The sequence below is a fragment of the Microcebus murinus genome, chromosome 6 (genome assembly GCF_040939455.1).
Source record: "Microcebus murinus isolate Inina chromosome 6, M.murinus_Inina_mat1.0, whole genome shotgun sequence".
Lineage (NCBI taxonomy): Eukaryota > Metazoa > Chordata > Mammalia > Primates > Cheirogaleidae > Microcebus > Microcebus murinus.
In genome coordinates this window covers 6295768-6308759 of record NC_134109.1, presented here as the reverse complement: position 1 = coordinate 6308759, position 12992 = coordinate 6295768, and the positions used below count along the sequence as shown (strand labels likewise).

Below are 12992 nucleotides of genomic sequence, written 5' to 3'. Positions count from 1 at the left end.
ATTTAAAAATGCATTTAAAATGCAAAAAAAAATGAATAAGTATGTAATTGGTTACATAAATTCATTTAATTATAATGTTTCTGGTTTTTTTTTTTCTTAAATTCAGAATTAAAACATGAGAGTCAAACTTTTGTATTTATCAGCATGTGCTTTAGTGTTCATTTCATTCCCAGGAAGCATGAAATTACTCACCGAAAAGGTAATTGCCTTAAGCGCGCAGGGCCACATGGTGAGCGCGCTTGTCAGAGTCCCTGAGCTGTGTCCGACCTTACTACGGGGGGCAGGGCAGGTCTCCCGCCAAGAGCCAGCGTGCTCTGGGAGCAGGCAGGCCAGTCACACTTGCAGTACTCCCGTCTCTTCATCTAGCCCTTCTGTCTCTGTCTCCGAAATCACAAGGGAAACGCCGGGTGACACACTGCAAAGGTAGGCAGCATTTCTGAAACCTCATAGCTCTCTGAGCAAAGCTGTTACCCAGGCTACAGAAACTTTTTTCATACAGGCAAACAGATACTCTTCTTGTATGAAAATGTTTTTGTGTTGCAAACCACTCTGATTTATTTTAAGTTAAAAGCATCCCTGAGCATTTCCTTGGATGGGCTTTAATAAGTGGCTATCATTTGGATCTTCATTGATTATTGGCTGATTGCAGGAATTTTTTTCATCTCTGTAAACCACAAGAGAGCTATAGGGCTACCCCTGGATGTCCCACCGTTTGACATGGTACCCTGCACTGCTGCTGGCCTCTCCCCACTAGCGCCTTTGGGTTTGGTGGTTGTGTGTGCTGTTATCCTAACATGCCTGGAAAAAACATTGCTTCCCCAGCTGCATTTTTATTTTAAATGTAGCCTGCTGAATTATCATTATAAAACAGTGCCAAGGCTAAATTTAGTGCTTTTTTTTTTTTTTTTGCCTAGTCCAGTAATTTTAAGTTGTGCAATAAGTAAGCCTCAATCATAAGGGTCCTTACCCAGCACATACTGCAATGCACTCAAGTAGGTATCTCACACATTGATTGTGTGCATCCACAGTGGCCTTTTCATGTGTCACAGACATGGCACTATATGTCATCTTTGCTCCTTACAAACATTCTGTGAGTTTTCTGGAAGGATAGGTTCATCTTTTACGAGGAGAGTTGATAGAATCACTTTCTATTTGATTTCTCACTCCATCGCTCCAGCCCCTCTTTTCATTGTCCATCTTTTGGGTGCTTTTAGATTCTTCAGGTTTGGTAGCCACAGTCAGGGGAGCTTAGATCTGGGTGAGGGGTTAAGGGGCAGAAGAGGTTTCCAAGGAGAGCACACAAGGAGAGGCACAGAGACAGGCAGGCTGCATTCCCCACGGGGGTGGCCGTGACCACTGGGGCCCTGCGCGGGGAGAGCAGAGCAGGGCAGGGAGACCGCCGCGCCCACCAAGTACGAGAGCGAGCGAAGCAGTCAGCGTGGAGGAAGGACCCAGTAAAATCCAGTTTGGGCCATGATGGATTTGGCTGCAGTGTGTAAGCTGACCCCAGTCTCCATAAGAGAGCCTGCAGGGAGGGGGCCTCAGATCGGCTGGCCCCGGTGCAGCGGGGCAGGTCGGCGGCAGCCTGGCGGAGGATCAGTGGGACAGGATAACTGGCACATGCATGGATGAATGCCTCCATGGTTCTCACTTAAAGTCAAACTTAATACGCAGCGTGAAGGGTGTGTCACACGCATGAGTTTAAGACCTGAGGTGCACGCGCACAATAACATAAAATGGGGATGCCTCGTAACTTTTAAGTAATGCTGCATGTGGCATTGTTTGGAAATCCTTAGGACTAAGACTTACAAAACTCATTTATAAATGTGGTACTTACAATACTGTAATTATTTTATGACTTTTCCTTACCGATTTCCTCTCTGTGGATGATTTTATTTTTTTAAGTTGTGTGCAGATATCCCTGGTTCCAACTGCCCAGTTTAAATGCCATTAAGGCCGGGGCCTTGGGTCTGCAGTGAAGCATCAGAATTCAGCGAATTCTGAATCTGAACAGAATTCATCAGGAGCTCACGAGATATTTTCTTTGCTTAGTGTATCCTGAACACTCTAGTCAGAACACCCAAGCTGGGGTTTTCTTTTTTTTTTTAAGGTCTAGGAGTTACCCTGTCAATATATTTGCCTTTGTCCCTATAACTTATTGAAATATAAAAAGTGACTTCATTATAGAAATGTTTGTTCTAGAAAGTTTTACTTCCTAATTTCTCTCTCTAATGGGTCTTTTGTTCTTTTGTTTTCCATTTCTAGCTTTTCTCTGAGCATTTTCCTTTTTGCATGCATCCTAGCATGCATTGCTGCTGATTTTGTGTTCTTTACACTGGAAAGAATTATCCAATGTAAAAGATACATAAAGATATATTTTTACATTGCAATATAACAAACCAATTTAAATATTGGAAGATATTTTATAATATTTAATATTGAGATTGTATATACATTGAACTCAATAAAAAATTTAAGTGGATTTCTTATGTTGTAATTTTTTGGGGTATTTTTTTTTCCCCTTCTGCTGACAAAACATAAGCACTAAAATCTCATGGAAAATAATTGTTGGAACCTAATTCTTTTCTGCCTTTTACAATTTCTTGTATCTTTCCTGTACTGAGTAAGCCAAATGTCAAAAGCAAACAAGATGCAAACTTTTATTTCAAAGTGTGGTTTTATGTGTTAGTTATTTTTTCTCTAGGATGTGAATTAGAAATGATGTAAGGGCAAAGTTTTCACTTTGACGTAGAAAGGCTAGAGAGGATATGACATTTGTTTTCAGGTTTGCTGGGGGCTGAGGTGTCTTACTGACTCTTTGTTCTTTTTGTAGAAGAAGGCTATGTAAAAATGTTTCTTCGTGGACGCCCTGTTACCATGTACATGCCCAAAGATCAAGTGGATTCTTACAATTTAGAAGCAAAAGTAGAACTTCCAACCAAGAGGCTCAAGCTGGAATGGGTGTATCCTTTATTCACTGACTAGATCTTATACAAAGTAAATCAATACTCGACACTTAACTGTAGAAATTAATAAAACTTCAGTCCTAAGCTTTTAAAAAGTGAAATATTTTATTCTCACTTTAAGGAACCTTCATTTGACAAAGTTGGCCACGTGTCAGATCCCAGCATAGTACCTAGCAAAAGAGGCGCTCCATAGGAGCTACTGATTATGGGGAAACCAGTTTATCCTTCCTGAGTGAAATATAGGTGGTTCTTGCTCTAATTAATATACATATGCTTTTTCCCTGAAAAGAACATATTAAAATGTTATATTATTATATCAATGATTTTTTGGGGAGATAGGTCATGGAAAAATGAACCACTAGCTTCTGGTCTGAATTTTAATCTTTCCAAAAGAATAAAGCTGATTAAAAACTTATGAAGGGGCCGGGCGCAGTGGCTCACGCCTGTAATCCTAGCTCTCTGGGAGGCCGAGGCGGGCGGATCGCTCGAGGTCAGGAGTTCGAAACCAGCCTGAGCAAGAGCGAGACCTCGTCTCTACTATAAATAGAAAGAAATTAATTGGCCAACTAACATATATAGAAAAAATTAGCTGGGCATGGTGGCGCATGCCTGTAGTCCCAGCTACTCGGGAGGCTGAGGCAGGAGGATCGCTTGAGCCCAGGAGTTTGAGGTTGCTGTGAGCTAGGCTGACGCCATGGCACTCACTCTAGCCTGGGCAACAAAGTGAGACTCTGTCTCAAAAAAAAAAAAAAAAAAAAAAACTTATGAAGGAAGCAAGCTTAGGCCGGGCATGGTGGCTCATGCCTGTAATCCCTGTACTTCGGGAGGCCAGGAATTCAAGACCAGCCTGGGCAACATAGCGAGATCCGTCTCTACAGAAAGTTGGGAGAAAAAAAGAAAAGAAGGAAGTTTAGTAAAAATAATCAAAAATGGGATAGAATTTAGGATTCTAATGAGAATGAGAGAACTGATTAGCAGGAACTATCATATACTCAGTCAACTCTTCAGGCATATATTGGAAAAGCCAGGAGCTCCGCATCTTTACAAGGAAACAACAGTGAAAATGCAGGAAAATATTGAACTTGTGAATGAGAAAAATAGAAATATCAGAAATCGAAGCTAAACCACATTGCAAATAAGTTTTTAAACCTAAAGAAAAGAGAGGGGTACCCTGAAAGGAAGGACTAGCATTCTCTCCTTAAGCCAAGTAGGGACTCGACCAGCCTGAGGAAGTTGACTTCAAGAGTAATCCCAACTGCTTGGAGGGGGAGCACAACGCTATGAGTACCACAGCCCTAAGTGAGGGGAGTCAAATGAATGGCATAAACAAAGTTGACGTGAAGCACAGACATAACCCTACCTGCCTTTGTGAGACTGAGGCGGAAGGATCGCTTGTGTCCAGGAGTTTGAGTCCAGCCTGGGCAACACAGCAAGACTCGGTATCAAAAATGTATATATAAATAAAAAAAATAAAAGGCTCCCTGAAAGCCTAGGCCACAAAATTCTGAATCACCCATATGACTGACGTCTTGAAATAGAGCTACTGGCAGCTTCGTAGTATGAGGTTTGGAAAGGTGAGCTTCCAGGGAAAAACGGCTGAAAGACAAGAAAATAGGACCCGTGAGAAAGGAGAATTAAATGTTGGTATTTTTTCCCATTTAATTCCATTTATTTACTTATCTTTGACTTTAGAGGAAGGTCACAGAGGCTACCTTTAGTCCATGCACATTTCAAGACAAAGAATAAATTTCCCTTTTTTCACTTCGAACAAATATTTATTGAGTACTTGTTTAATGCCAAGTCCGGTATACAGATTATAAGAAGTTGGTTTAAATTGAAGCTGTTGTAACTTCATTTAGAAGAAATACTTTTTGAGATTATGGAATCATATTCTTTGAAAAGTTTTAAAAAAATATCACCTGTACCTAAATTTCTCCTCCAAAATGCATTTTTTATTTTTTCAGATTCAAATGTCATAAGCATTTATTTGCACCTGTTTTGGAATCTGTTTTGACACATGTCATTTAAATGATTCAGCTCTTCTTTAAGTCAGTAGTGTTTTATTAAATGGTTAAATCTGGAAAATATTATTCAAAACACATTCAGCTTACTTCCTGTTTATACTTTAGAAGGTATAAAACTGAATTTTTTCCCAAATAAATGGTGTTTTTTGCCAAGTTATTTTTTACATCCAAGTTCCAGTGATGTTTTGTTCTCAAAATAGTTTTCAAGCTTTGGAAGCATATATGCCAAAATTTTAATAGGGGTAATTATCCCTAAGAAGCTGGAGCAAGGGGAACCTCATTTGTTGTACCTTTTAAGTATTGTTTATGTGCATGTGTGTGTCATCTGTACACTTGATAAATGAATACTTATCGTGTTTAAAAAAGGTTTTTTTTGAGTAGAAGATTTAACTCCTAGATTCCAATAAAAAATAGACTCATAATTGGCTCAGTAACTTTCTAAACATAAAACGAAATCTTTGCAATGTGAAAAATGTGTATTCACGTCACATTGACCATTTCCAACTTCACTGCATGCCTACTGGGGGCCAGAAGCATCTGACACTGAGTATTTATAATTCAATGTTATTTAAATTAGTGAAATTGATGGTAATAGTCATATGGCGTTTTATTGCCTGTGCCTGTTAGATGAAGCTAATGTCTGTGAGCTCTTAAAGGGAAAATGATTTTTTCTTGACACGCACAAAGCTATGGGTACCGAGGCCGAGACTGTCGTAACAACCTGTACTTGCTTCCGACGGGAGAGACGGTGTATTTCATCGCGTCCGTGGTGGTGCTGTACAACGTGGAGGAGCAGCTGCAGCGCCACTACGCCGGCCACAACGACGACGTGAAGTGGTGAGTCCACCAGTGTGGCTCCGTTGCCCAGGCGGAAACAGCATTTGCAGGAAGAAGTCAGTGTTGGGATGTAACTGCAGAGAAGAAAGGGGTCTGAGAAAACAGGATCAGTGAGGAAAGCTCCTTTCTGTTCTCTGCAGCCCATGAGTTACCTGGCCCAGGAAGACACCTGTCATTCTCAGTTTTCTGTCCTCACAGCACATCATCTTGACTGTCTTACCTAAACACGTAGCTCCCACCTGTTTGGAGACCACCTTCGCACATCACTTGTTAAAGGCTTCTAATTTGGGTCTTTATTTTTTGATGAAGATAAAAATGTTTTGCTTCATGTTTATGGCTGGGTCTGATATTCCCATAATTCATTTATAGCTTTTCGTAGGGGTTTTTGTATCTTGGAAGGATGGATGGATGAATAGGTGGATTTGTGGATTTGTGTTTATCCTGGGTCCTTGGTTAATGATAAAAAATCCCATTGGCAAAAGATGACATCTTTCCTCTTTTATATACTCAAAACGACTTATTAATAAACGTTGTAGACTAATTAAGAAGTTCCGGATTGAAATGGTATTTTCTTAGCAAAGGGTGCTTTTTCCTTAAGATTGAATATTCTCAAGAAGAAACAAGGGAATTAAGATGAAATGAAATAAGCATTAGTTGTCTAAGGTCGGGGTGCTCAAAGCATTTGTCATGAGTCTGTAAGAAGCTAGGCATTCTGTATTTCTTACATTTAAATGTTCACCTAGATTATATTCGATCAAGGGAAAAATAAAACTTACCTTTAAAGTATAGATTTTTACAAATATTCTTTTTTTAGCCTAGCAGTTCATCCTGATAGGATCACGATAGCAACAGGACAAGTTGCAGGCACATCTAAGGATGGAAAAGTGAGTTATCTTTTCATATTTTTGTAATAAACTGGTAACACAAAATAATTTCCTGAAAACGTTTTGCTGATGAGTAAGTATGCTTGGATATGGTTACAGTATCTGAATACTTCTGGCCTCCTCTTTAGAATTTTTTATTGTAAATTAAAAGTCTTACAGTGACCTTAAAAATCTCTTGAGCTCACGTTAATTTCAATGAATCTTTAAATAGCATTGTTCTTGCCAAAGAATTCACTAATTCCTTCACAGCTTTGGTGGCTGTCTTAAGAAAGAGAATTCACTAATTCTTAAACTGCTTATTTATACACATGATAAGCATTAAAATATGAAGGTATACATTTAATGAATAACGTTAAAATTATAATAATCAGTTAAATATGGAGCATCTTGCCTCTTCAGTAAATTTCAGCCACCCTCTGTCACAAATGCCCTGTAATCGTGACGTCAACTTTCAGAGTTTGTGTCTGTGTGCAAGTCACAAAAGCTGCTAGGAATCTTTTAGCACACAATCTTTTCTAAGCACTTTAGCAAGACTTTATTGTATTTTAAGGCATAAGAAAAAGAGAGCTTGTAGATTCTTTGATATCTACTTTTATATAGCTTATTAATGCATAATATATTATCTGGAACTAATTGCATTAAGTACTTACGTTTCTATCAAAGTGCTTTCTTCTGGAAAATGAATACTACCATATTTCAGAAAATATTTTAATAACATTGGATTTTAAATGTTAACCTTGTGCTAGTTTCCATTAGAATTCTACAATTGAAAAGAGTTAACAGGAATGATGGAAATTATGTAAATTCACATAAATGGAATGGGTCTTTTTCTTTTTTAAAAAATGTTAAATGGCCTTGAAAAATTCTTTGAAGTTAATAGTAAACCTTGTCCCTCCCTCTAGTGGCTTAAAAGAGTATTTCAGTTTCTGGCATCAAAATTGAATCCCAACTTTAGAACCAGAGAAAATGTTATAGCTTTTATCAAGTTTACCTGCGGATAACTCTAGAGAGACCTAGTGACTGCCCGCAGATACCCAGCTACTTAGAGACAAGACTGAGCTAGAACCCAGCTCACCTACCACCTAGTCCGTCCACTAGGTGCAATGCTTGTACCTGTTCTTGTTGATAAACCTGCTCGTCGCTCTATGATATTTTCTTCTACTAAAGAAGAGAAAAAGTAGTATAAATAACCTAGACACACAGTTGAGAGAGTTTTGAACTAATCATAATTGTGCATAATTGATTGCCTGTTTTGCACAAGAATGTTAAGCTCTTAAGACTATTTGATGATAACTGACTTGACGAACATAGACATGCTGACACCTTAGCAACAGACATTAAAAGAATGACCCTTATGTGAGATTCCATTTTACTTGTCATCTTTCATTTCTAAAATTCAGACTCATGTACTGTCTGAATTAGAGTGTCGGTTCCTGTGGTACAGTTGTCAAGAGTTGGTTATTCAAACTGGGAATGTTTTAAAAAGCAGACTCCTCAAATGCAGGAAAAACCCGTTCGTTTTGACAAAACTGAAGTTACTACCCAAGTAATCTTGTAGCTAACTGTATAACCATCACGATCGGTGACTCTGCATTTTTTCAAAACAGCAATTGCCCCCACATGTGCGCATCTGGGATTCTGTGACATTGAACACTCTGCACGTCATTGGAATAGGTTTTTTTGACCGAGCTGTCACCTGCATTGCGTTTTCTAAATCTGTAAGTATGAGCCCATGGGTACGGTGGTCTTTTTCTCAGGGAGCAGAGAATCAACTCGATATCGCAAAGGGGCAGGCTTAACACACATATTAACTGCCCAGGTGCTTGTAGAGATTGGAGCTCTGACCTTCCTGTTTTCTGGGTCCCCTCATTCAGAGGTCACACACGCGTCTCATCACACACACTTCAATCAGGCATCTTCAGCCATGTGGGCTTGGTGAGCAAAGAGGCCCCCCACGACATTGTTCTCAGGTCCTTAAGGCAGCTTGCCTGCTCTGGCCTTGAACTTGACCTGCTCCCTTCACAGGTGGCTCTAACATGTCTCTGCCATCCCGACGTGGGCTGCATCCCGACACGGGCTGCCCATCCGCAAGCAGGAGTTGGATGGGGCCTCGTGGTCTTCCAAGCTTCCTGGGGATGTGCTGGTTCAGCAGACCACCCCACTTGCAAGCGACTTCTTCACCCAGTTCAGAAACTGATATGCCCACACACAGGGTCATGTCCACGTCACGGTGGCCCTAGTGCTCAGTCCTTGTGCGGCCTCACAGGAGCCGTGGCCACCGCTGGTAGCAGCCCCTGTGCTGTGCCTGCTGTGGGCACTGGCTGCTCTAGGAGGACGGCTCTGTGTCCAGTGGTGAGGAGCCACCTCCGGACCCGCTTCCCGATCCTGTCCCTTCATTACCCCCCATTCACCTGCTAACGTTGGCTGGCCAAGAAGGCAGGTCTCAAAAGCAATGGGTGAATATTCTTTAGCACAATGTAGCAGACTCTTTATTAAAAGTAAAATTGATGTTCATTTTAATCACGTTCAACCCAATTTATTCTCAAATGTGGTCTTCCTGTGAATAACTTTCTTTCCAGAATGGAGGAAGCAATCTCTGTGCTGTGGACGACTCCAACGACCACGTGCTGTCCGTGTGGGACTGGCAGAAGGAGGAAAAGCTGGCTGATGTGAAGGTCTCGCTTCAAGCCTTATAATTTTCCCATTCGGAGACTCTTGGGCACAGCCGTAGCCTCCTGCCAGCCGGCTCCAGGGCCCAGTGTCCCTGTTTCTTGTTTCCCATAGAGGGCTGCCCATTCCTGTCCCTGCCCTTGGGCGCAAGCTTCTCCATCTGGGAGGAGGGCAAGGACAGGTGGGCGCCACCAGCACAGGGGCTCATCCAAAGTGGAACAGGCTCAGGAAAGGCAGCGAGAGCCCCTGCTAAATCCCAAATCCCTCCCAGTGGGACCCTTCTGCAGTGTCCCCTCTTGGACTTCTTCTGCCTCTAACCCACCTTGCACGGTACATAAAATCAACTTCCCCTGACTTTCTGATGTTTTTCACCTATTAAAATCATGATTGGATCCCTATTTTTATAGAGTTGACTTCAGCTGTCTCAATTTGCATCTATTAACCTTAGATAGCCTTACTTACCTAATATTAGAATTACCATTAAATAACCTTACTTATCCAGCGTTGGAACTACCACGAGGTAACCTCACTTACCTAACTTCCTCTCTTGTGTGTCTCGGATGCAGGAGACATTACGTACTAATCAGGCATGTTTCCTAACACCTGTTTTCATGCCATAGCCCTGCCATCTAATATCCTGGTCAAGTATTTAGTTCTTTTTGCTGTGTTGCTAGGTTGGAAATAATCAGAGGCAAGTTATCCAGGTTCATGAATGTGTAACTGTTTCTTAGGTAGAAGCAACAATGAGTGCCAGATTTAGCAGACCAGGGTGCAGGTCCTGGAAGTCAGGATACGTGTTGAAGCGTGGTGAAGTGGCAGCCACAGGGCCAGATCACCTCCTGTGTCCCAGGAATTGGATGCAGTAGGGACTCCCTGGGGAAAACAGGGCAGCCACAGTCAGCATGGACAATGTAGCTGTGTGAAATCCAGATTCCCGGGCCCTTCTCTGGAGATTTCAACCACTAGATGGGGGTCAAGGCCTAGAGATCTGCATTTTAACACCCAGCATTGGATTCCGTTGCTCAGCCAGGCTGGGAGCCCCTGACTGGCAGATGAGAGCAAACGCTCACTGTCCCTGGGTCCCCACTGCCCCAACCCCTCCTCAGCAAAGCTTGCTGTGTGCCCGCCGCACACCCGGCCCTGTGACAGGCCCTAGCATGGGAGGAGGACTCTGATCCCCCACCTGCCCCCAACGTGCTCAGGGGCCCAGCACCCAGTTCCAGAGACAGGGAGGAGGGAAGGCACGTGGCCATCGTGCGCTTGATGTTTACAGCAAGAGGAATTCAGTGGGGGAGAATCAAGCGGCAATGGCACAGTGCTGGCTGGAATTAGTTATTTCTTTGTGCTTCAGATTTATTTATTTTCCTAAGTGTCTCCTAAGTGCCTTAAGAGAGTTGAGGCATGTGATTCTCCTGTTTTTCTTAGTGCTCTAATGAAGCTGTGTTTGCTGCGGATTTCCACCCCACGGACACCAACATCATAGTGACCTGTGGAAAATCTCATCTCTACTTTTGGACACTAGAAGGAAACTCCCTTATTAAGAAGCAAGGGTTATTTGAGGTAGAGTTACGTTACACTTTTTGTTCTGTTTTTCATTGTGTGGTACCTGTGATCAGCTAGATTTAAGGGAGCTTTGGGGTATCTCAGCCTCAGACTTGGTTTTAATGGCAAATATGGGGAAGCGTCTGCCAGGCAAAGCAATGAGGACTATCTCTGGGGTCTCTCCTTGTGGGGGGAGCCCCTTGTGACTTGTGTATGACACTGGTAACGAGGGGAGAAATAGGATGAGCACCCACCCCAGGGAGAGGGGAGGGAGAGGAGCACCCAGCCCCAGGGATAGGGGAGAGAGAGGAGTACCCAGCCCCAGGGAGAGGGGAGGGAGGGGAGCACCTAGTTCCAGGGAGAGGGGAGGGAGAGGAGCACCCAGCCCCAGGGAGAGGGGAGGGAGAGGAGCACCCAGCCCCAGGGAGAGGGGAGGGAGAGGAGCACCCAGTCCCAGGGAGAGGGGAGGGAGAGGAGCACCCAGCCCCAGGGAGAGGGGAGGGAGAGGAGCACCCAGCCCCAGGGATAGGGGAGAGAGAGGAGTACCCAGCCCCAGGGAGAGGGGAGGGAGAGGAGCACCCAGCCCCAGGGAGAGGGGAGGGAGGGGAGCACCCAGGCCCAGGGAGAGGGGAGGGAGGGGAACACCTAGTCCCAGGGAGAGGGGAGAGAGAGGAGCACCCAGCCCCAGGGAGGAGGGAGGGGAGCACCCAGTCCCAGGGAGAGGGGAGGGAGAGGAGCACCCAACCCCAGGGAGAGGGGAGGGAGAGGAGCACCCAGTTCCAGGGAGGAGGGAGGGGAGCACCAAGGCCACTCAGAGCCTGGCGCCAGTGGGCTGGTCCAGGAGATAGCACTGCTTCCTCCTGAGGCTAATTTAGAGGACCTCTTTTTCTGGTCCTGGGCTATGTCCTTTAGGCTACAGTCATGACAGCACAGCCCCTTATTCCCTTCCAATACCCTCCTCTGCTCACTCTCTGCAGCTTTATGATTTCCCCAGCCATTTAGAGTTGCCAGAAATTTCTTTATCTTAGAGTAATTAACCCCGTGGCTTAAGTAACATAGTGGTAGATAAGAACAAAAGACATACAGGGTAGATTCAGAAGCTGACACTACCACTTGGGGATTACGATGATTCTAGATATTATTAATACAAACGAAAGGCTGTCTTGAGTCAATATATCTATGTTCACTACATTCTGCAGAAACAAGAAAAGCCAAAGTTTGTCCTTTGTGTGACTTTTTCTGAAAATGGTGACACCATTACCGGAGACTCAAGTGGCAACATCTTAGTATGGGGAAAAGGTAACAAGCGATTGTTCCCAAAGCCAACTACTTGTGGTAATGTTTTAAGTAAGAGGCCAAGTGTGACTTCTGTGAGAATTGTCTGTTTATAGAATGTACAGGATTTCTGTTGCATCCCACCTTATAGAGATACATAGTACGTGTGTGCATGCAGGACTTGAAACCGTAAAACTAGAACAGAGGAAAACGGAGAATAGTGAGAGTTACTGACCTTATATCATCCTCAGAGGCTCTTTAAACCCAAGGTATTGTGATGGAATTAATAGCTTTATTAGGAGATGAGTTTAATGATGAAGTTGTTCGTGACTATTATATAGCCATAAAATATTTAGGTAACTTTCCTGATTCTTATAACACCAGCAGACGCTTACCCAATGCTGATATGTGCTAGATGCCGTGAGCATACCAGTGAGTCAGATCCAAATCCCTGTCGGGGAGCAAATAGTTTGGTGAGGGAGATTTGTCACTTAGAAAATGCGTATTCAGTAGAGTCCAGTGAGCATTTATGAGTGCTTAGCCAGGTGCCAAGAAAAAAGAGAAAATACACCATTCCTGTCCTCAAGGGTCTTAGAGTTCGGGTTGGGAGTGAAGGTAGAGATAGACCCATAAATGTAACTTTCAAATAATAGGTGACTTTTGCATTATGGCCACTGCTCTAGGTGCTGTGTCTACTGTTCATTTAAACCTCACAGCAATCCCGTAGGGTGGGCAGTAGCCCCGTTCCACAGAGGGGGACTGAGATGCAGAGGCGTTTCCTCACTTGTCCTCAC

General features: G+C 43.2%; 1 protein-coding gene across 3 annotated transcripts in view; it reads left to right on the top strand.

Annotated features, from left to right (window-relative positions):
• Positions 1 to 12992, top strand: part of EML1 (EMAP like 1) — a 174191-nt gene that overhangs the window by 137253 nt on the left and 23946 nt on the right. For 2 of the 3 annotated variants that reach the window (XM_012747101.3, XM_012747100.3), the window contains exons 6-13: positions 367 to 423; positions 2834 to 2963; positions 5678 to 5827; positions 6642 to 6711; positions 8319 to 8429; positions 9291 to 9386; positions 10807 to 10941; positions 12123 to 12222. In XM_012747101.3, coding sequence (XP_012602555.1) covers positions 367 to 423; positions 2834 to 2963; positions 5678 to 5827; positions 6642 to 6711; positions 8319 to 8429; positions 9291 to 9386; positions 10807 to 10941; positions 12123 to 12222 — 849 coding nt within the window. The remainder of the gene's footprint in view (positions 1 to 366; positions 424 to 2833; positions 2964 to 5677; positions 5828 to 6641; positions 6712 to 8318; positions 8430 to 9290; positions 9387 to 10806; positions 10942 to 12122; positions 12223 to 12992) is intronic. The other variant, XM_012747102.3, reaches the window with a different exon arrangement.